Here is a 25,346-nt window from a genome sequence, read left to right as displayed (position 1 = left end):
GTGGCAATAGTTTTTTTTTTGTTTTTTTTTATGATTTTAGTAATAAACTGCAGTTTGAGGTTGAATGAAAAGTTAGGCAAGTAATTACAGTCAATCCTAAAGGAGATATCAACATGTATATACCCAATATGCATCAACCATTCAAAATTACATCGAGTACAAAGACAGCAAACATTAAAACACATATCTTTGGTCTTTTGTGTGCACACATGCAACACGTGTACAGGCTAGAGCATGTTGAGGAAAGATGTTTTGTACAGGCTATTCCACTCCATATGGGATAAAATAAATAAATAAATTAAAAAAACCGTGGGTTTTGATCCCTGGTTTTATCATACACTATTGAGAGGATCAGACTCCATCTGTGTTCCAAAGTTAGGCAGATGCTCTGCTACCATCAAAACTTCAATTTATTCCGAGGATAACCAGATGACCTGCATCAAGTGAGTGCAGAGTATAGGCCAGTGTATTTGATTGAATGATAGGAGATGATATGATGCAGCCAAACCATTCAGGGCATTATGTTTTCTATCTGTAACATTTCATGTGATCTGGGAGGCATAACTCCTGATTACAGTAATTGGGGCTAGATTCTTGTCCAGTCAAAAAAACAAAATGCGTTCTCACACACACACACACACACACACACACACACACACACACACACACACACACACACACACACACACACACACACACACACACACACACACACACAAAAGCACTCTAATTTCATTGACTGCATCTAGCAGTGGGAACTCTACTGTCTGCCAACTTCCATAATGTTGCACATCTAAAGTATGATCTGTGCACAGGTTCCAAAGCAGCGCCTCATGCCTCTGCACGATCCAGGCTGGTTTGAAAATTATAAAAATAAAAATAAAAAAAGAAGTAAAAAGCTGGAAAAAAGAAACCTTTTGGGCCAGTTGCCAAATGTGGCAACAGCTACCGATTCCCACAGATTTCTGTCTGTTTTGTAATTGTTAAGGCATGTTGGTTGTAGTGAAACAAGTACTCCCAGGGTCCAAAGATTTGTTGGCATCACCTGGTAGAAATGAAGATGACAGAAAGTCATCATAAATAAGCCTGTAAAATCAAATTGATGGCATACTATGTTGTAAGTATATAGTACAGGCATACATTGTCAGTTGATTTTAATTGTGCTGGAGCAGAAGAAAAATCTAATAATTTAAAATTCTTCACACATCTGTGAATGAATGAAAAAAATATTTCAAAACCTAATTTGCTTCTTGACAAAAATGAGAATGCTGGAATGTGCTGAAACTTTCATAAAATAAAAGAGTGAGGCAGCAGATATCACAGTGTTATCAAATTATATTAACGAGCTAGCAAATGTGACATTAATATTTAATTTTGAGTCTCACCCATATCTGCCACATAGTTGGGATAATTTTGTTTCTTTTGGTGCAATATCACCATTTGAGATAAATGGGCCCAGCAAATGCATTTTGACAGTTTAGCTTTAATAAATTAATGACAATGTAAAGAGGTTTAGTTTCAGTCTAAGCAGCCTTTTATGCAGTCCTGAGTGAATGAATGAAATACACAGTTTAGTAAACATTGACATAGACTATACAACTAATCATAAGTGGATCAGGGAGGCCTATTTCTTTAAACAATCTGTTCTCTTTTAATCAACGTAAGTCTGTTATGATATACACTTTGAGTAAACAGTTACTGTGAAATGGTGATGTATTATGTATATAAGAATCAAGTGCTGTATTAGACTTTTCCAGGGAGCATATGGCTTGTGTGGTGAAAGAGAAGATGGACAACACAGATTTAATGGATGGTAGAGAAAAATACAGTAGGCCATCAGCAGTGTGCTGATAATAAGGTGTAGATAGAAAGGTTGTTGTTGCTTTATCTACTAAACAATACAAAAAAGTACAGACTGAAGAATATAGATATTTTTGATTTAACCTTTAATTCCAAGATACATAGATTTTATCACAATGAAGTCAATAATGTACCATTTACAAGGTTATCTATAGAAGCATCTATAACCGTGTTCCCGGTCACCATAATGACAATTGCCATCCAATTTGTTTGCTCTACATTGGAGGTAGTGGATTGTAAGCAGCAGGCTACGTGACATGAGCACGCACTGTTATAATTCAAAAATCACTACACCGTGAGGGGAATGGACAAACACAAACCTTGGTTTGGGTAATTTGGTGGTTGGAACAATTCATGCTGCCAAAAACGTGACGATATCGAATTACTCGATAGAAATCTTTACATATTTCTTCACAGAATGTTGTCTTTTACTCTCCCAAAAGCTTTTAGAATGGTTGCAGAGCAAAAGGACATGTCCAAGCACTAAGTCAGTGACAACACATACAATATGTCAGATGATTCTACATCACCCACGTGGTGTAGAATCCATGGTTACTTTCAGTGTGTCCAAGACCTTCATCTGCTCCCCTACAGCCTTTTAGGTCAAAACCTTTAAATGAGAAACCTTTTTCCAGGAACGAAAGGGCATTCATTGCCATGAAGTTGTATGTGAGATGTAGTGCTTTTCACAAGAGAATGGACAAGCTCAATCTATGACTGAAGTCCTATCGATGTTTAAATGCCAGACAGCTTTGGATTTGTCGACAGTGCCATGGTGATCCATCAATTACATGAGGACATTTTGAGCTCGTAAATAACACGTCTTTAATAATTCAGTTCAACAGGGTGCTGCTCCGCTTTGAATGCACAATTTAAAAATCAAGAGTGAAGCAGGATACAAATAACTTTGTCGAGATTAGATTTTTAAATTCAAAGTGTGTATCAAAGTAACTGAATGATATGTGGACAAACACTTAGTCATATATTCTTAACCATCCTCTAGCATGCTTGATTAGTATCTCTACATCTGAAATAGAGGATCTTTACAGCTGGAGCGGCTCAATTGAGAATGCAATTGATATGGCTGTTATCAGACTATTGAGTAGATGTCGAACAATGATATATCAATAATTTTTTTCCTGGGAAAAATATCAATGTCTTTGTTGAACACATTTAAAAGATTCAGTTGGAATTATACCGAGTTGTCCTGTATGGACAAACATAGCTACAATTAAACATTTTACAGTAACAACTACTTGCCAATAAATACTGTGATGATAACGGCTTTTTCAAAAGTCAAACTGGGTGTATAATAAATGACAGAAAGCATTTGTGCATCCCTACAATGTTAGTTTGAACATATCCTGAGTCGAGCTGCCATCACTTTTAAGCAATTCCCTCTGCAACTTTATATTGGCTTGAAATGAAACAATCTCATCTCTCCTGTTTCTAAGTTTTGGGAGAGAGTGATGAATATTCACCAATATGTCCAAACTGTTACAGGACACAAGAAAGGATCTTTAGTTTTTAATGATGACAAAATTTAACCCCGGCAGTGCTTTGTGATCATTTTAAATTCCTTCTGAAAAAATTTCACAAACAAAGAACCTAACATATTTCTGTTGGAATTAAAACTTAGTTGTCCAATGTGAACAATAATCATATTCAAATCTAACCATGAGTTTGTCTCAACATCGCAGTGACCGAATACTCTGCAGCTTCATCACAGCCTCTGTTAGTCTGACAGCCAATCTTAAAAATACAAGCAAACTGAAAATAAAACTGCCTTCATCAACAAGTAACAAATGTATTATCAGCTTCCTGCAATAAAATAAATGTAATTCATAGACATTATGTTTGAGAAACGGGGATTCCTTAATTGGAGTAATGATTTGAGAAAAAACTGGTTCACAGGTAGAATTTGGATGTCTTGGCCATTAGCAGAGTTTTGTGTGAAGTAGAAACTGTCCTCGCGCACAACACTATCCTCTCCCTGCAACATATGTTCAGATATAAAAAATGTTTTTTTTAAAACACTCTCTTTCACTATCACGAATACAAAAAAGAGAAAAATATTCCAGCCTTCACTCAAAACGATTGCAGAGGGTACAATGGTGATGGGGAGAGACATATTGTTACCAAACACAGTTTTGATGCCACCTAGGTTACTAAAGTGCATGTAATTTACTGCCTTAACAACAAATTAGTTTATTGTGTGCATGTAATCATAGTCATTTAATATAAAGGAAGAACCCACTCAAAATCGGAGGGAATCACTGTATCTGACAGCCAACTGTTCTCTCATATATTTCATCCCATTCTGCCTCATTTATAAGTTACCAAGGACACCTGCTGAGAGATCAGGGAAGCAAGGAAAAGTCGCTTAGCCTTGGCATATACAGTGTGTGTTGTGGATAACAATAACAACCGTACCAATGTCCCAGCAGCACCCTACCTTGTCACTGTGATTTGGACACACATTAGTTTTAATATAAAAATAGTGGCAATTATACAATTTTCTTTTATTTGCAACTTCTATTTTTAAAAGAATTTTGCAAACTTGATTTCCAACTATGTGTATGTTAAATAACAATATTAAGAGTCTACAGCTGAGTTAGAGTCTCTGTAAAGCTGCCCTCAGGCTCAGCAGTGCTCTGCGCTAAATTCTAACACTGGCAAAGTAGAGCTGAGGCTGTCGTAATTTTTGCAGGTATTTGATCATAAATCAAACTATTGGACAAATTCTTGACCTGATAATGGCACTACAAGAAACATAAAAGAACAGTATAAAAAAAAAATGAAAGAAAGATTCATTCACCACAACTGGACATGAATGTCTGTACTAAATGTCATGATCCATTTAATGTAATTGTTTATACAGTTTATAACTACACATTTTCCTTTATTCATGTACAGGTCTATGAATATGCAAGTAGTCCCCATCTCTATCTTCAACCACCTCCATATCATTGAGCTGCTGGTTCAAGCTGCAACTTGATGATATGGAAAGCCTCACCCTGCCAGTTGATGGGATTGGTTATTCCGGTATGTGATGTTTGAAACCCTGGTTGTGTGAATCTGTGTCATGTCTTCTAGTGTATAAAAATGCCACATACACATGTTATCAAGGTTAAAAACTGGACTTTCTCTGTTTTTTTTTTTTTTTTTTTTTTTTTTTTTTTTTTTTAATGTTTCAATAAATAAGTGAACATTTTGACCTGTTGGCACTATATCAAACGTTTGGGGATCCTCAGGTTTCATGACCCTGGGACTACAAATGCCTGAACAAAATGTAATGGCAATCCAGCCAATGGTTGGTGGGATATTTCAGTTGAAACCAAGTGGGTGACCCGCTAAGTCATCTCTATAGCAAAGACTCAGACTGTGTTCCAAATGACATACTTCCCTTAGTACACTCACATATGAGTAATCTTACATGTTAGCACTTTTACTTGTGTAGTATTTTAATTTCAAATGTCTCAAACTGCACACTGCCGCCCTGCACTCACTGGAAATAACCGTAGCATGTGAATGCGTCACCTGCCGGCATATCTTCCAGCTTTAATTATCTTACCATGAGAAGAACGTGTTTTTGTGCCCTCTGTTTAATGCACACAACATACACACTGATGGCTTTTGTCCAGGAGCAGTATGGTGGTACTTAGTGAAAAATAAACACTCTTGTGCAGTGTTGTAAAAAAGCTATATCTTCCTTGGTGGCTGCAGTTTGTAAATACATTGGTTGTTTCTCCCTTTCCTCTACGTGGCCAAATATGCAACTTGTCCAGCATTTCAGACAAAAAATTTGGACCATTTTAAACTGGCTACTTATGGTGTACATTATATTTCCATACTTGACAGTCTGAACACACTTATTCAGTAAAAATGGTGAGTGTTAGTACGTAGGTAAGCGGCATCAGACTCACAGCAAAGTGGGAGGTTGTAGCTCAAGAAGTAGAGCTGGGAGTTGTGTAAACTCGGGCTCAGTGGATTAATCATTTGGCAACTGAACAAACCCTAAATTGCTCTGTGTGTATGTATATATATGTGTGTGTGTGTGTGTGTGTGTGTGTGTGTGTGTGTGTGTGTGTGTGTGTGTGTGTGTGTGTGTGTGTGTGTGTGTGTGTGAGTGTGAGTGTGTAAATAGGTGAATCAATGGCAAATTGTAAAGTCACCACTTTACAACCATGACCAACACAAAAGTAGGACTGTGGTCAGTCACTCGATACAGCCACTTTCTGTTTGTTGAACAACATGCTTTACTCTGCTTGTCAGTTTCTGTTGTGTTAAAATGAACTCGAAACATGAAATACAAATGACCAATCATTTTAATGTCTGTTGAACCTACTGTGAGGATTAAACTAATGCATGATCTCATTATAATTTATTAATTAAAAATGAATTGATGAATGATCTGTATCTAATCATCAGAGGAATGTAAATTACCATCTGAAAAACACAAATAAATCCAATAATAAAGACGGCTTTATATGCCTCCTTAAGAGCAGGTTTGACTTGGTTTCAAAAGAAAATAGGATGCTAGTACACACTGACACACAGACAAATGTTCCCCTGCAATTTAAAATGCTGTTCCTTCAATATGTACGAGAAGCAATCCACCAAAACTTCTTTCAAATTGTAGTATTATGTAAAATAAATTAACTACATTCTTGCTGCTTTTTGTTGGCAATGAGTTGTGTACCACTCCAAAGACTCATGGTGGTTTTGATTAACCTTAATTGCATTGCAGTATTAACAGTTATGAGTTAGAAAATGCCAGCCTCATTAAAACTGCCTCAAACATCATTATGGTGTTCACAAACTTGGCATCTCTGTTTTAGTAAAACAGTCCAAGCAACTCTCTACTGATGATGCGATCAACATAATGCTGGCTCTGCAGCCTTGGGGGAGAAAAAAACAATCCACTGTCAAGTGAATTATAGAATAAAAGGTGTAAACAGTTTTCAGGGTTTTGTCTTTTGTCAAACAGGTTTTATTGTGGTGTTGCTCATGCAGAAGGCAACTTTTTTTTTTGCAGTTTCCCATCTCATCTGCACCACAGTACAGTGTGGAAACGTAGCAACTATCAGTCTGCTCTATAGTCTCTTCACATACATAGGGGGAGAAGCTGCAGTGAAAGAACACTGGGATTCCCTTAGAGAGACGTGAATGAAATTTTTTTTTTTATGATGACACTATTAATCTAGGGTGACAATCCCACCATATTCTGGGGGAAAACCAGCTGAATAATGTAGTGAGGGTTGTGTGCTCCCACCAGGGCCAGCACTCACAAAAAAGCCATTTCTCACTATGACTTTTAAAATAAAATAGTTGGGGTAAACTTAGTACAGACAGCTTACTTGTTGTGATTTTCTCTGATCATGCATAAAGTAAACACATTCAGTTAAATTAAGCAATTTGACTCAGAGATTATTTGCATTTGCAAAGACTGAGCATTTTTCATTGATATTTAAAACCCCAAAGAATCCAAGTAGGTTCATGCAAATAATGATACAGTGCAGCTTAACACATGAAAGGCCTATTTCTTTGTCGTAATGAGGATAAGCACGTGATTTACAACAGGAACAGAAGTAATTATGCTGACCGTTTATCTCCACAATATACTGTAATTGCTGTTTTTATTTGCACATCAAGCACTAATATGTTCTCCACTTCTAAAAAAAACAAAACAATAGCCTTTACAGGAATAGTAGGGGCAAGTACAGGCTGTTGCGGGCCACTTTAAATCTGGTAAATAAAGACCTTCAGTGTCTGGAAAGCAGAAGAGTTGATCATAAATTGTGTTATATAAAGATAATGGCTCATTAGGCGAATACATTATAAAAAAAAAATAAAAAAAAGGTTCTGTACTCAGGCAGTCACAATGTATTGTATGTGGTGAGCAACTGAGCCTCACTCGGTGTCCCGCCCTCCTGTTTTGCTCTCTAATCCACAATGAGCAGGTGTTGTGCACTAATCCCGGCCTTTCAGCTATGCTCTAATTATATATTGATGACTTGGCAATAATCACAACTGGACGGGACCGTGTTTGTTTGTGTCTGAATATGTAACACAGAAACAGGAGGAGAGAGAATGCGTTTGAACAATAATTAGACATCTGCCGAAAATTATATATATAAAAAAAGTGAAGGTCATGAACAAAAGCAACATGTCCCAGGTTAAGTATCATTCACTGACACAGCCTCTGTAACTACACTTAAACAGAAATAAGCACGGGCACATACACATGCTAAAAATGTATGTGCACACAAGACAGCAGTGCTCGTTTTGTTTGAGTAACAGATTCACAGCTTCACGAAATCAAATTGCCCACTTGGGTAACTCCGCCCCACTTGTCCAGATGTTTCCACTCCTGTTAAATTGCAATTATTAAGCACAACAGTGATGTCCAAAGTCCTGATCAGCAAAATTAGAGCTAACCTTGGGAGAATATCATAACAAATGTTCAATATGGTCTTAAAAATTTAAGCCGTTTGAAATCGACCCTCCTGCCAGACCACAGTCAATCTGATGTTCATGTTTGATGACACACTAACAAAAACTGTCATGATAGTGCTCAATATTTGTGATTTTGAGATTCTGAAAAGCCCATCCTAAAACAGCCAGCACATAGACATACAGCAACCCTCACCCTCTAGTACACTGCTACCTGCACCCCGCACTGTTTTTTCAAAGCAGCTACAGTATTGTACGTACAGTTAGTTAACTCTGTAACAGTGCAATGCGAAGCAGTGTCCCTCTCTTCACCAAAAGATCAGTATATATATATTCATATATATATATATATATATAGTATATATACATTATATATGTGTATATATATATACATATATATATACACTGATCTTTTGGTGAAGAGAGGGACACTGCTTCACTGCTGGCTGTTTATATATATATATATATATATATTTTTTTACCACACTTGGTAAAAGAGTTACAAATTATACCCTTGCCATTTGTACAGAGCGACACTGAAAGCCCTATACATCACTTTGCTCCCCTGCTGACAACTACTATTGTTTGAATCCAGTAGCATTCAGGGATATAGGTGTTTGAAGATTCATCATAGTGAGGCATACTGCTACATGCTTGGGGGGTTTCTAACTGGACTATTAGCTTAATGTTGGACTATATCTTTAGAGAAAATGTTAACTGCCTTTCAGGTACAATTAACTGAATAAAAATGTTTCGGGTACTGTAGGTCTAAGGTAATTCAATGTTAATTCAAGAATTTGACCCTTAATCTGAAGTACGCATTTAATTTCCAGTGCAAGCTCCTGCTAGATGTCACGTAAGGAAATGTAAAAAAGGAATAAATAGATATAAAGAAAAGGAAAGCCTTAAAACTGACTACATATTCTAAATGTCAATGTAAATGAATGAAGCAACAGGGAGCATGATTTAACTAATGACAAGCTTGGTGGAGATTGAGGGACTGGATTGACTTAAAGGAGAGAAGGTAATGAGTCCTTGGTGGCTGAGAAAAAAAACTCACATAGGCATCTCATTAATTGTTTAAACCTCAAACATTTATCCCTTTCTAGAGATGCCTACCAGCCCTATGAATCCTGCAGACATAGGACCTGGTATTTTGCTCAGGAGGAAAGCCAGCACCACTCAGAGATCGTCATCCAGGATGAGACAAGAGACCTTTAAACAGACATGGTATTCAACATTGGCACTGTATTTTCTCAGCTCTGTCAAATCTTTTAATGCCATGTCAGGGCTGCTCTGTGACGAGTTGTACTCGGTGTAAAAACAGAAGCAACTAAAAGTTGAAAACCGACCTGAGAAAAGAGCTGAACCACCACACAAGTTTTAGGTGGCTCACTTTGTTCGTCTTTATACAGACACTGCTGCAGTCATCGCTTCATTTTCTGTCTGGTGAGCTTTGTGTGGAGCGGTGCGAGTTCAGAGACAAGCGTGAAGAGGCAGAGTCAGACAAAGGGCATTGTTTCCTCCCAAGTGTGTACTTTTCATCACATGAATGATTGGTTTGAGTACTTGTAACAACAAAAGGGCACAAAGTGTTGGAGTGCTCTTGAAAGTAACACTCTCAATTTTAATCAATATTGTATTGAAAAAAAAAAAAAAGTGCAGGTTTTTTTTGTGAATCCTCTCTACGTATAAGAAAACAAATTTAAGCCCATGCAAAAAGTAATGAAACTGAGCATAGTTATAATTAAATAGACAAGTCCTGAAATGTGGATATGCATGCAAGATAATACTGTGCCTCGGTCTGCACTTGGGTAATATTAACAGCATATGATGCGAATGTGAAATTTGCATCATCGACCCCTCTTTTAGGTGGTGTTAAGCAATGGAGAATTAGTTCTACATTAAGAGAACTAATGAGAGAACTATATACACGTTTCTTCATTTGCATTTTGAGAATAAGGTCAAACATTTAGTGTTAGTGCCAGGCATACAACATTTTAACTTTATTCTTGAAATTTCAACATTATTCTTGAAAGGTAAAATTTAAAAAAAAGTCTTCTTATTTCTTTAATTTTTTTCCTTCATGGCCCTAAATCTCCGCTGTAGTTTTAAGACTGGTGATGACTGTAGTCCTAATGGGAGGCTTATAATAAATCAATCAAAGTGCTTGTCATAACAATTACTGTAAGCCTGGTTATATCGCTGGCTATAAGTACAAGCTGGACCTCTGCCCAGTACTTGCAATGGACTTGCAGGCAAGTAATTAAAAATGGTCAGTTATATGAATCAAATTATTTGGGCTGTTTTGATCTAAACCAGGTCCACCTATACTTCACCTACTGTACTAAAGAAAAGTAGCAGTAACCAAAGGAACCCCTTTCAAAGCTTGCAGCGTTGCATACCTTTACCAACAGAGATTAGGTTTGATTTCCCATCAAACCACTTGTTGTTTAGCATTCAGGCCATCCATTGGATAATGTTTCAAATCAAACATACATTTAAGTGACACAATTACCTGCATCATCTGTCTATGGAGGATTTTTTTTTTACATTGATTGCCTCATTGAAGGGGGTGTCAGCCTTCATCAAAATGCAATGATTTATCAGCATTTAGAGTTAATTTACCTTGGCAGCACACCACAAAAGAATACTAAATTGACTTCCCTTTAATAAAGTCCTTCAGTAACACTCATTTTGATGTCCTGTAAGCTGTTGTTCAAAATGCAGAGGATGGAGAGTATCCTCACACGCTTCAGGCAACAGTTGATATAAATCATGAATTTGCAGAGACAAGATAAAAGCTAGGAGACAACACTCTCATTCATGGACACCCTGATTCCCAACTGTTTTCATAGGAAGCCTTCTGTCAATGGAAAAATACACCCCCTCTCAACCACTGCCTATTTTCTCTCCTCACATATGCAGCTGCCCCTATATAGATAGAAATCTCTTCAATCTGATTAAATGCTTTTGGATTTAGCTCAAAGGCTGAAAATGCAAAGGAGCCTATAGAAGACGAGCTTTGGGAGGACTTTTCAAGAGCGTAAGACTTTATGTGTTGTGTCTGGAACCTGTCAGCAGGTCTGCAGAAGCAGCAGCTTAGATAAATTAAACATGTTACGCTTCATTTGAGCAACGGGGTTGCTATCCCCTCATGACTTTCCTCTTCCTAAAGTGAAAACCTCAGAGTAAAACATAGCAAAATGGAAAAAAAGGGCAAGAAATTTAGCTTATTTCACGATGCCTATGACAGAGTCTATTGTGTGCCCCGAGTCAAATATAATTCCACGCAGACAATCTATGAATGAACAACTGTTGACACAGTAAAGTGCCTTAAAAGTTGAAAATGTTATCATGTTTCTGAACAACACACTTTATCCACAGGGAACCTTAGTTTCATGGCTCTTCTGCTTCAGATTAGATTTGCTCTTCTGTGAAGCTAAGGGAGAGGATTATATATTTATTTGTTTGTCTATCTTTTCTGACCCTGACCAAACAAAGCCAGACAGACGGGTGATTATGTTGTTTTCCTTCCCATTCACAGACATGAACAGATATAAAGGCAAATACTCAAAGAAGATGGGATCTTATTATGTGCCATTTGTATGGTTTCTGTGTGACAGAAAAAGAGAGATGAAACACATTTAGAAGGATAATTGCTTTGGTCAATAACGGCGGCTTGCCTGTTTTACATTCCATTATGGAATGGACGGGCACTGGCCCGTTTCATCACGGAGAGATAAATAAAAGGATGGTGGAGCCAGAAGAGACCCATATCCCAGGTAAATGAGAGCTTTATGAAGAAGATTAGTGCAAATCCCTCACAGAGAGCATCGGCACATGTGGGCCGAGAGAGGCTTTCGGATAGAGGTTTGGCCACCTCCATCTCACAAATTCCCCCAGCAATCGATCAAAGCCCTAAATCACAGCTGCACAAACAGAGAGGAAGGAGTAGGTGAGACTATGACAGCCTGAATTGTAGGCCATTGCGCTGATGAATGGGCAGTCATATCTGATGCAGAGCCGCCCATTCATAGTATCTCGATACAAATATGCACATAAGGCGTGTGCATATGTGCACATACATTTTCTCACTAACATACAGAGCCACCCACGAAACAGAGCACATACAGTATTGCAAGGAAGCAGGGTATCTGTGAAATATTGTTGTGATTGTATAAATAAGCTCTGAATACCATCTGTAGTGAGAGCTGCTCATTAAACTCTATTAACCTGCAGTACTAATATCTGCAGGGACAGTGAGACAAACACACACCTGCTCCATTTAGGGAAAAAAAAAACATTTCTCATTCCCTCAATGGATGTATAGCTCCTTCCCAAGCAGCAGTCAGCACTCCCTATCACATATACACGCATATTTGCACGTAAAGACATACTTGTCAACAAAACGCATTATCGCAAAGAGCCCTGAAGGTGAGCGAGGAAAAGAGAGGGAAACTCGAGACAGCTGAGAAGTGGGTGCAGGTGATGAAGAGGGCAGAGGAAAGATGAAAAAGGAGGCACAGAATAGTTTTCTCCTGACCCACTCGAGTGCTGCGTGTCTGATCAATGCTTCAGTGATTTCTGTACTGCTGTAGCACAGGTAAATACAACCTGCGCTGGGAGCAGACAACTCATTAACGGAGCCCCACATCAAGTCTGCATGCCAAACACCATCTGCATTCACTGAGAGACACACGTACCGTCTTTACCCTGGGAGAGCAGTACAAATATACAAGCCAAGAACAACCACAATGTATTTATCTTTAATTCAAAACGCAATCAAAATAACAAACCATCGTGTTTGACTAAACATCTCCTCTACCCGCCTGCATCAAGCTGAGCTTTACTCTACACTACAACGCTCAACAGTCCCGAATGGCCAAGTATTAATATGTATTATGTTACCAAAGTAACAGTCACTGTAGTACAAAAATAATCCCTACAGTGTAATCCACCCCACTTGAGCACAGCAGCATTTACCATTCTGGAATACAGCGTAAAGTAGGAGTAAAAATAAGAGAGGAACATAGAGTTGGTGGGCGACTGTTCGGTACATACCGTTGGGGCTCTCCTCGTCAATAGTCACTATGGTTGCAGGGGGGCCAGGCCGGGACAGTTTACATGCTGCAAACACAAGAAAAACACTTGGATTAATATAAAAGACACTCTATTACTGTATGTTGTGTATATTACTTTGAAATAATATGGTAGCTGATGATTGCGTGTTAGGTAGAATAAAATCAAAGAATAATAATAAGTACAATAAATAAAAGTAGAGTTATAAGTAAGGCCAAAAACTGTTGTTAAACAGAAGTTTTGGAAAGTAACTAAGTACATTTATTTAAACTCTTTTAATTACAATTCACTGACTAGTTTTAATTCATGCCAGATTTTTTTCCTGGTTAATTATTTAACATTTTAAACAAAGCATACCATAAACTTACTTGGAACTAATATTAGTACTGCCACTAACTGTCTGTTGGGGGACATAAATGAGGTTTTAGCAGTTAACCAAAGAGCCAAGATAATATGATCAAAATTACAATTTCAGGCCAAAAGAGGAGAAATTATCCAGTAGTTTCTCAAGAAAATATAAACACTTCGGTTGGAAACTGCTGGAGCAAATTAACTTATTTTAATTTATAAAGTAGGTAAAAGTATCTTCACCTTGACCAGCTTCACTTGCTTTTAGTTTTTCAACTGCGCTGAGTACTTTGAATATTCTATTTAAGTAAAAGTACAGAAATATGAATGAAGGACTGACGTCCACATATTGCCAACAGCAATGTTACAACAACATAATTTTTTTTTTTTTTTTAAAAAGCAGCTGGCATACAATCACTGACAGTTTAAATATTTAATTGGTGTGAAGACGAAAAAACGAAAAATGTTGTCTTTCTGTAATGCCGATACGTCTTTTTAAAGCAGGCGGCATTAATAACTGCTCCCACAGAAACATCAACAGGAATGGACTGCACAATACAGACAGCGGACAAACAGGGTGGTGAAAGCATGTGGCATCATCATAAGCAGAGCACTGACGGGAGCGACTTCACAGATGGAGGTCACAGCAGCGAGATGGTACGAGCACATGGGACACAGGTAATGGCAGCTTGACAGACAGCACCAGATGGGGCAGCAGGAGAGGTGGAGAGGAGGAGACGGGAGAAAGGGAAGTGTCTCGTCTAGAGGAATAGGCGCTGCCTTCGAGGCAACGTGCTGCGCAGCTGATGTGAGGAAAGTTCAGGATTAAATGTCTTTCAACAGGCGAGAGAGGGAGGGGGGGGGGGGTGTGAGATAGAAGGACATGGTGCAAGAGAGAATATCGGGATGTAATAGCACAAAAGGAAAACGGATAACAGATCCTTGCCCTCTTACCCTCATACTGCCAGTCTGAAGGAAGTCAGAGGTTAGTGTAGCCAGAGGGAAGCAGAGCAGAAGCATGGAAGGAAAAACAAAAAAAGAAGAAGCATGCAACAGTTAAGGAAGAGCTCTGAAGTTAGGAAGGAAGAGAAAAATATCATTATATAAAAGCAGAAATATTAGAAATGGGGGTGGGAGGGTGAAGAGGCAGTTTTAAAGAGGACTTCTTTAGAGAAACCTTAGATGTTAATGAACCACACAGTTTTTACATGTTACTGCCAGTAGATGCTGGCTGACATCATTCCACAAGAGAAGCAGTGAGGTGCAGTGTAAATAAGAGTCAAGTCAAATGTCCATATATTTAGTGGTAATATGTGACCTGGAAAGAGAAGAAAGAGCAGGAAAAGTCACAAAGAAGTTATTCAAAATATCATTCTCTCTCTTTAAAGACCGCTCTGCCTCCATCTTGCCAGATATTGAATCGCAAGCAGCTTGCTGGCAGGCGGTGTCATCTTACATGACATGTAATTAGAGATGGACATTGACACCCATCAACAGTCAGCACTCTCGTGTTTCACACCCGCCTTCTGTTGCCTGACTTTGTTTGTGCAACTATGCACCTGTTACCAGGTGCAAAACAGTGGATAGTTTTCTTATTAAATATGCATCTCCACGAGCCATCACTAATGTGGTGGTTTAAAAGTGCAAATTAATCAGATAAAAAGCTTTGGATGGGATCTGCCTGCATCTTTTAATCATGGCCGTTTCCACAGAGTAGATACACACAATAATTAGCAATTGAATGGCAATGAAAACCTGAGGCTACTGTTGGGAATATGTCAGGCAAATCATTAATTGCATTTTCACTCTCTTCTTCCCCCTCATAGAAATGAGTGTCATGATATGGAAATGTTTTTTATTCAGAGTTTATGTAGAGCTGAGATTTACATCCATGCAAGGCATTTCGTCTTCGCTCCTAACATGTCAGTGGGACGATCCATTCTCAGGACAAGACAATATGATGAAAGGCATACGCAACGTACCCAAACTTAAAATCCTTGAGGAATAATCGTACAGACATACTTATGTTGCACTGCTAATTCCAAAGGTGTACTCACTGTTCATTTCTGTGATTTTATGGCAATTAGAAAAGCTGTACCTGTCTGCCGGAGAAATCGGGTTTCCTTTAATAGCGACAAAATGAACAGAGCAAGTGGGTCACACCTCGCAATCTGAGACACAAACAACAAGCAACATCAAAATATGTATGCAAATCTGCTCAGAGAATATACTCTGTGTGAAGTAGAAGAGTGTGCCCCCGTGTGTGTGTGTGTGTGTGTGTGTGTGTGTGTGTGTGTGTGTGTGTGTGTGTGTGTGTGTGTGTGTGTGTGTGTGTGTGTGTGTGTGTGTGTGTGTAATAAAAGGGTCTTGCACTCATTTTGAGAATCTTTAAGCGATCACAGACATTCTGTTTTGTTAGTTTTGCATATGTGTGTTCAGGCAGAATTGTGTGTGTGCGTGTGCATGCGCAGCTTTAAGTGGTAGTTGCGGCACTAGGAGAGGAAGATGTGAAGAGTTTACTTTGAAGACAAAAGGCAGAACCCAGCAGAGATAAAGAATAGCACCTCCATTTTGCAGTGATAACAGTCCTATATTGCGATCAAAGAACAAACATGTTGCACTCAATTTCATGTGAACATGAACACGTACACAGAAAAACTCAAAGCCTGCTCACAGTCGTGTTCACTACTAAATTGAAACGATCTCAACTTCTTGCCACTTTTACACCTTTTAGCAGTGGGTGATATTTTCTATTGACGTTCTATGTCAAGCTTTCCTCCCATTTAAGAAGTCCTCCGGTATAATGAGAGAATATCAGAAATGTTTTGTGGCCTTGTCACTTCCCCATGCCGTTCTATATTTTTACAAGAATGTGTCAAATTGTCCCATCACATCTCCTGTTCACCCCCGCCTACAGCACTCAAAATAATGATGCAAAGTAAAGTGCGCAGGCCCTAACACATACAAATATGTAGTAAACAAACACTATTTCAACATTTATCTACAAATCTGACAGAGCCTGACCCGTCCTAAAAAGCTACCCTTTTTTATCGTGGATGCATAGAGATGTCAAAGAGAGGATGGTAAATACATAGATAGTTTGGTGTGGCAGGATGTATATTTAAAACTGCAGAGAAAAGCCAAACTTTTTATAGAGTACGATGGATATTGTATACAGTGACTACATTATGTTGAGTATACTTGTCTGACATGTCGGTCTATAAGGGGAAAATGGGGATAAGGGACAAAGTGTCTCGCGAAGATGTTTAATGCAATCGATAAAAACGGTATGCAGGAGCACGGGGCCCTCTGTTACTGAGGTCTGAGGTCAGTTAACAGTCTTGGACTTGAGAGTGTTTTCAACAGTAACCAGATTTTAAGAATAGAGAGCATTTAGTATCCCTCCTATCAACCTTATTTTCAGATACAATATTGTGGTTGGATTAAAAAAAAAAAAAAAAGGCTGGTGACTGTTTGAGGCGTTGTGCAGGTATATATATAATATATATAAAGTACCTAAAGATTATTTTATTGGAAAGAACTGTAATGTTCTATGCAAGCCAATGCCATTAGAAAAGAGGAAGCCATTAGAGTAACATCATGTACCAGTTGAATCATCTGTCAGAGAATCTCCCGCCCTCAGTCGAGTGAAATTCCTCCTTCGTCAAGCAGTGTTTTTCTTTCTTTTCTTTTTTTTTTTTTAAGTTAGGGTGATTTTACACAAAGGAAATTGAAACTCTCGCTTCCTTCTGGTGTGAAGTGGAAGTTTCACTCTCCGTGTTCAATGTCTTAGTGTTTGGTTTCTTGAACTTTTGTTTGAGGGGTCTGAAGTCAGTAGAATTTTGTACGACTAAATGTGCATACTGAATATTGATTTCTAGCTTCCACACTTCCCATCAGATTTGTTGGATTCTGTCACTGGTTGAGTGCTTCTATGACAGATGAAAGATTCGCTATTGTATATTTCTGCAGACTTTGTTGGATTTATGACAACAGGGTAGCTGTTGGTTCTACCAGTGCGATGGACTGAATCCAAACTCGTATTGACTACAAGAGGAAAACTGACATGTTCTCAGCTAACATTGCATGAATCTTTATGATGTTTGAATTTGTCTAATTTAGATTAAATTTTGTGTACATTCACCAAATTGTAAAGGATACAAAAGTAAGGCCAAAAGAACTGCAATTTTTTTTTGCAATAGTTGGGTAGATTACACTGATGTTCATTGGCATTACTTTGGGAGCACAACTCAAAAGCCAACAGGGCTTTTGAGTCGTGGTCCCAAAGTAATGCGCCAACTTGTTTTGACCAAATTCACATTGTATTAACACTGTAGATGATTGTTGGTTTGTAGGCATGTTGCAGCAAACTGGTTTCAAATGTGAGGCCTAAGGGCTGAGGTCATGTACCCAACTCATTACTAAAGCTTTTACGACTGCAGCGGGTTTTTCTTCTCAGACATGAACATTTAAACGTTATTAGGTGGTGGTATAGTCAGATTTTAAAGAAGTGAATAATGTAACGAGCAGCATTCAATTACTAATAGATAAACAGGGCACTGTACACTTCAGACGCCCAATCCACAAACAATCCAAAACCTCAAATTATAACCATGGGGGAATTTTGCTGTCACGTAAAGAGATCTCACTAATCAACCTGACAATGTTGACTTGAAGCCATAAAACTTCAATTATGAAATGATTACTGTTTGACTCGCAAAGGAGTCGGGTGGAAAAAAGTTTTGCTGGCAGGCTTCAATCAATTTGTTTGTGATTGAAGAAAAAAGAACAACACTTTTTCTTGCTAAACCATGCCATTTGACAAAAGGGCAGAGACCTGTTTAGAATTCATTAGACAATGAAAACACATGAACAAAATGCTTCTTGTTATAACGTTTTCCCAGTTAAATAGGATCTGCATAACTCGAGGGCACTTTCAGTGGCTTATCTTATCTCGTAATAAACAATATTTAATAATATCAATGATAATAATCAGTGATAAACGTCTCCAGTATGTACTCCTATGCACCTAAAATAAAATAAAAGCTTTCATATGCATCACCAATGTATCACATGTATATTAGTTCTTTCATGAAAATATTTGAATAAGAGAGTCCTCAGACAACCTCCTAAGCAATTCAAGTTATTACAAAGCTGCCCATCAACTGCTATATTACTGAGGGAACAAGACAGTAATGAGATGAATTCTGCTCACTGACATTTAGTTTCAAAAGGCTTTTTTTTTTTTACCTGCCACTCGATTCGATGGCCTGTGCCTTCACCTGCAAAAGCACCTTTTTAGCAACCAATAAATCAAACTGCTGCTTTCTCGGGCAATGGAGATTTAAAAAAAAAAAAAAAAATTACTTTAAAGGACAAGTAACCTAAACAAGCAAGGTGGTTCAGAGGGCTGCACTGTTTCAATCAATCTGCCAGACCTTTACAATACACCTACAAAGACTCAGAAGCATCTTATTTAGATAACTAAGATATATGAAATTATTGCCCGCTCTAGATGTGGGCAGTCATACAAAACAAACTGTCAAAGAAAAGCGAGGGATCAAAAAAAAAGAGGGAAAGAGGTAGGACGATTATTGAGAAAGGGCAAAAGCAATGAACAGGAAAGTGGGAACTCAATTCTCATCCTTTAGATGGATGGGAAACTGCCAACTCAACACAAGGTTCCTCTTATCATAAAATGTTTCATACTGTATGTCCATACACAATCATAAATGCTTCTGCCCTTTTAAATAAATATCAGGCCCTATGCAGTGATAAGGAAATGTCTGACAGAGCCTGTGGAAAGTTATTCTGGCAAGGTCAGGGAAATCTTGATTAGATATTTTCTCTTCTTTCAGTCCCAGCACCAATGGTCCACCTGAGGGAAAAATCTCTGAAATGTCTGCTGACCTCTGATTTGACCAGCGCCCATTAAAAAAAACCTCGAGGTTAGAGGTTAGAGTTATGATTAATCGCAGAGGTGGCAAACAGCCCAGGGTAGGGATGAGCGGACACAGAGCAAACATGGACACTTTTAATTTCCCAGCTAGATTGATGGAGAATATTTTGCATGGATTCATGTCCAGTGGGGCAATGTGGCATTCTGGGACAGGTCCAGTAGGGGCTGACAAAAGGACAGTGAGAGGGACAAAGGGCAGCTATCCAGTGGCACCAGCTGCCAGGTAATGGCTGCTTTTGGGCAACAGCAGGCCAAAACAGAACAGCAGTCTGTGATGTAGTAAGCAGGACTAAGGCCAGTTGTCCACAGGGACCAGTTGTCAGAACTGGGCATTACCATTCACATTATACAATAATAAGTAACATAAATATAAGAGCTATATTTAAATGATCTAAGGGGAACTGTCTAAGTTGTATTTAGTTCAAAGGTGCATGCTTCAAAGGAGTTGCACTTAATCTCTTAATTAATAGAGAAAAATAAAACCAATGTGTCATCTACTATTTCCTTTAAAAGCCAGGTTTACTTTCACCTGGGCAAACAGATATTATAATGGCAGATTTACCAAGCAGTAAAAAAAAGAATGCTTCTCTGCAGAGCAAACAAATCGTGTGCAGACTGATGTACACAATAATAATCTTGGGCGCAAGTACAGTTGCTATTTAACGAGTGAGCTGGAGGGAGGGGGCCTAAATGTTAAATATTGTGTTATGGCTGACTTGGTTCAAATTATGTGCCGTTTTCTTTGAAGGTTAGGATAATTAAGTGATGACAGATTGGAATAAAAGAGCTAAAACTATAATAAAGCATCAATCATGCACATCTGTTAAAATCAGCAAAAGCCTCAAGTTTCTATCTCCACTTTATGCCCAGTATTTAGGTAGCAGAAGTAGGTATGCAGTTCATATTGGACAAGCACTTGATCGGTGCAAAAAGCACGATGTTTAAAAATTGCAGTTGATTTCACTGCTACATTCGTAGGTTTGTCTACTAAAGCTCTTAGCACTGCTCTGTTGCATTTTCATACACCTACTGTACATTCTAGTTCACCGTCATCAGTTATACTTCTCTTATACTCCACTTATATTTCATGCCGTTTTATTACTTCTAACTTCTACCTTGTGTTATTTATAACAGTATTCAGGGAGTGCTGTTGCATCTCAAACACGTTATCAGTAAAGCAACAATTGATTATCCAGCTACTGAATGTTTCCATGAATGCCATCCAGCCTTAGTGGGTATCATGTTCATCTGTCGGATGGAAGAATTAACAGATTAAATCAAAAAGAGAATACATGAACCATCACCAAAACATACAGAACGGATAAGAAAATCAATATAATGCAACATTTAAGTAATTGTCTTCTCAGATTCGATGCCGACAGTTTAGATCCACATTGCTTGCACTTCCCTGAAAAAGCTTTTTTTTCTTTTAATCTAATTTAAAATACGATTCTGATACATGGATCTAAGATTTTTTTTTTTTTCCCTTGATGCCCAAGAGATTTTTTGCAGCCAATAGACTTCCCTAAGGTAACAGATCTGATGCAGTTGCAACACAATTATGATCACAGCAGATAACTCGTACTCAGCTACTTCCGACCCAGCACAGTGCAAAACAACAGTTGGAAATCTGTGAGTCAGTTCGGCTTTGTGGATAACCAAACTTGCAGCACAACGTCCTCCTTACATGAAGACACCAAGATGTTCACTATTCCCTTACATGCAAGAATAAAACAGCTCAATCAATGCGACGACACGCTGTGCTTTGTGCTTCTTCTCGTGCCGTTTCCATGTGCAATCACTGTTTCTTACTCTCTCCACATCGCTTTCTTTCCTTACAAATCATTAGAAGTGTTTCTCTCTCTGTCGTGCTCCTTGCGGTAATTGTGTGCGTGTTCATTTTTTAAGGGTAATGTGCGTATGGCACAAAAATTGAAAGAAAATGAGGCAGACAGTGAAAAAAGAAACAGTGGGGGCAAGTGGGGCAGCAGGAGTGATTGTAAAAGTAAAGAAGAAGGTCAGAGACAGAAATGAATTCCTGCAGCATCATGTAAATTATTAGTGGCTGATCATGGAAGAGAGAAGGGGATTACTTTACTGATATGTAATCCCTTGCAGACACTCTCTCTACTACTCTTCTTCAGACTCCCCCCACACTACTGCCCATCTTTGTTTCTGGGAGGTTAACCACACAGACAGCAGGGCGAAGGTTGCAATCACGCTCCCTGTTAATAGTTCAGCACACATATGCTAACGTACTGAGCTCCAAGATGGGCCTGTTGGTACAGACCCCAGGCAGCACGGGGCCCAGTCTTACCAAGAGAGCCCCCCCCCCCTCCCTCCCTCCCTTCCTCCCTCCTGCTACCCACTGCCTGATTACGGCCTACTGGCGAGCAGATTAAAACCCTTTCCCCCTGTCACTCCACTGCTCCCCCACTCCACAGGCTTCTGCTGCAGCCAGACACAGTCTGCACATCTGGCCCCTAATCAGACAATCCCAAAAATAGACAAACAATTGTGGGTCAGAATGGATGTGCAGATGGGAAGAGAAGGAAAGAGAGGGAGCAGGCAGAGATGGAAATAGTGTCAGCGAGGAAGGTAGGCTGATGTCACATGGCAGAAGTGTCCACAGGCATATTTACTAATCCACACCTCACCACACGCACAAGCACAAACACACACACAAATAACGATTGAGCGTGTATGCATTTGTGTGACATCTGGACTTAGTGACAGAGGGATTTGGAGGTATGGACAGTGTACACCTGTCCACTGGGGTTTGGACTGAAGTTTGACCTTTCATTACCATTTGTTCAACGACTGCATGTTAGTGCACTCACACAGGGATAGATGGACAAAGATAAGGTACACTCCAGTGTTTAAATTCATACAGTCAGAGCTGATTCTCTGCAGGGGGAGACCATGGGGCGTAGAGTACAGCAGAGATAGTAAAATGCAAGGTAAGGAGGAGACCATGAAAAGATGGAACATGTAAGAGAGTATTGTTGATGAAAAATGTGTCAAAGAAAGCAATGAGGAGACAGAATACAGATGGAATGGAAAAGATAGGGATGATAGAGACAGAAAACAGTTTCAGCTCTACTTGAAACAAATATGCTATTCTTATCTTGACAGATGCAGACCATTTTTAAGTTATTTTTTATGGGAATGAGCTATTAGTCAATTACAGGAAAGTGACAGACTGTAGCAGTCACAAATAAGCTTCTGTCTTTAATATAAATTATACTTTTAAGAGGTCCCTGCCTGAATCAATTTATTTGAGGAGAGACAATAACACCAAACCATTTGGAGCTTTTATTTCAATTAAATCCATTAATTGATTAGTGTTGAAATCACAAGGTTTGTCAAAGCCAGCCCTCTGTTCTCACACCGTGTCTCCATCCACATTAATTAGAAGTAAGAGAATCATAATAGTTCTTTTCTAATTAGTTAAAGACTTGAAAGGCACTGTGATGTCAACTGAAAATGTGAAATCTCTCCAGAGCGCGGTGCCATCTAAAAACGTCTGGTTGCTATTTTCATTTGATAGACAGAGAACAAACAAGTTGACAGGGTCAAAAGTCAAGGACGCCTTGAGGTGGGCAGAGCAGGGAGATTTATGAGTGAGAAGATGAGGGATGTGGTGTTGGTGAGGTGAAAATCTCTGCTCAAATCAAGATCATCCCTGGGTGACAGTGAATGGCAAAGGGAGGCAACAGCACCCATATTCGCCATTACCCTTCAAAACCACAACTCAAATATACTCAGTCTCACCTGCTGCTCCAACTGCACTGTGGATCATTTTCTGGCAGACGCTGATCCAATCAGCGCACATTTGCCTCAATTATTTCTGCCAGCAACCCTTCAAATTACAGACTGCAGCCATAAATATAATCACAATTTCTTTCCTACTGATAACGGTTGTTTTATGGCTAAAACAGGAGACGATGTAATATTTCAACAAAAATGCAAGGACTTGCACGAGCCAGGCCAGTATGTGATCACACTGTACAGTATGTACTAGATGTGTAACAGTACTTTTGGATTTGATACGAGACCAGTCAAAGTAATCTATTTATGCCAACATTCTCGCACTCTTGCTGCATCCAGAATGTTTTTTTTTCAGTGCATCAGCTGTCTATGCTACAGCATGCCAGCAGTGGTTAGTTTTAAAAGCTGGGTAGACACTGAAAATGTAATTAAGCCTGTATATGTTAACTCACTTCCTGCACGGTCAGAAGCTGCAACTTCGCTGCTCATGCTGTACGGGTCAATCGACCGGCCACCATGTAGAGCTCATACTGAACGTAAGCACCTCGTACCTGGTTTGTTTTGTCCAGTGATAATTTCAATAAAGTTTATTCAAACAAGATGGCTGTGACTTTAATGTTTGCAGAAAGAGAGTTTCTGCAATTCTAAAGCTAAAATCTAAAAATGACTGAAAGGACTCACGAATTGGAATTCCCCCCAATCTCTGTAAAAAAAAAAAGTTGACAGGACGTATTGAAACCAGGATTGACATAACCCCTTTTTCGCCAAGGCAAATAAATATAATTTCTCTGAGACAGGGCTCAATTTAATCACTGGGAAATGTGTGCAAGGCCTGCTCTGATTGATCTAAAATTCAGAAATACAATATACTCGATAGCCTAAAACTTTTTGGTTGGAACCTTTGGTACGTGACATATCAAACCTTGGCTGCCTGAATTAGTATTTTTTTTAGACTGTCAAGGTGGAAATGCTCAGCCACGGTGTTGACTTAATGATGACATGCCATCTAGCATATAAAAAATACCACATGGACGTTATCAAGATTAAAAACTTTTCACCGTAGAGGGTCTATAATTCAGTACCAAGAAATTTCACTATAATTGTCATTTTGTGTGGATTTTAAACACTATAATGTATAGATATTGTGAGGAAAGGGCAGGAAATGAATGCAGTTTCCTGAAGCAGATATTATTATTTTTTTTTTATCTCAAGGTCAGTGGACTTAAAGGATCATTGCTCCTTCATTTCAAGCAATACCAATAGACATGTTTGTAAATGAACACCTAAAAGGAAAAATATATATTTGTGCCCCAAAGCCTTAACAAGTCATACAATTAAATGGAAATCATCCACACCTATATTACATGAGGAAGTTATTGAGTTTCAAAGCTGTTATGTTGTGGGTCAATGGCTGCCTCACTACACATAACAGCACCGATCTATTAAAGCAGTCAGCAGTGAGACTTCAAACAAAAAAGGTAACCACAAAGTTCTCCTCTAAAGATTCAGTCAGTCTCAAGTACTCTACTATAAACCCATGAAGCAAATGTCTCAAAAATAAAATCTTAATTCAAATTGCATAAGCAGAGGTAATACTCTTATCCAAAACACTTTTACATTAATAAAGTTGTCAGGGGAAGCAGGAAGGAGATGAAAAGAAGGAAGGAAATGGGATTGGGATGAAGGGAAATCTGCTTCTGCAAAGTACAGCATCTTAAAATGGACCTGAATTGCAACGTTTCTACACAGGTGGGGATTGAAGCACGTCTGTGTTTGTGTGTGTGCGTGCAACTTCCCCTCAGCACTATGTTTAAAGACATGCCAAACTTACACAGTTGGAATTCAATTTTAACTGGCATCTGCTACAAAC

The 25,346-nt window shown here is 38.7% G+C and overlaps 1 protein-coding gene across 1 annotated transcript in view; it reads right to left on the bottom strand.

Moving 5' to 3' along the window:
* The window catches only part of LOC138617639 (protocadherin-15-like), a 193,697-nt gene that overhangs the window by 107,453 nt on the left and 60,898 nt on the right, over positions 1-25,346 (bottom strand). Inside the window, exons 4-5 of the mRNA XM_069692788.1 lie at positions 14,701-14,715; positions 13,381-13,446 (exon numbers count right to left, since the gene is read on the bottom strand). Of these exons, the coding sequence (XP_069548889.1) occupies positions 13,381-13,446; positions 14,701-14,715 (81 nt within the window). The remainder of the gene's footprint in view (positions 1-13,380; positions 13,447-14,700; positions 14,716-25,346) is intronic.

This window comes from Brachyistius frenatus, unplaced genomic scaffold (genome assembly GCF_029030835.1).
Source record: "Brachyistius frenatus isolate BFR_SWC_R1_liver_20210118 unplaced genomic scaffold, ASM2903083v1 Contig_13, whole genome shotgun sequence".
Lineage (NCBI taxonomy): Eukaryota > Metazoa > Chordata > Actinopteri > Embiotocidae > Brachyistius > Brachyistius frenatus.
The sequence above is the reverse complement of the archived record's forward strand: the minus strand, read 5'-3'. Positions and strand labels throughout refer to the sequence as shown.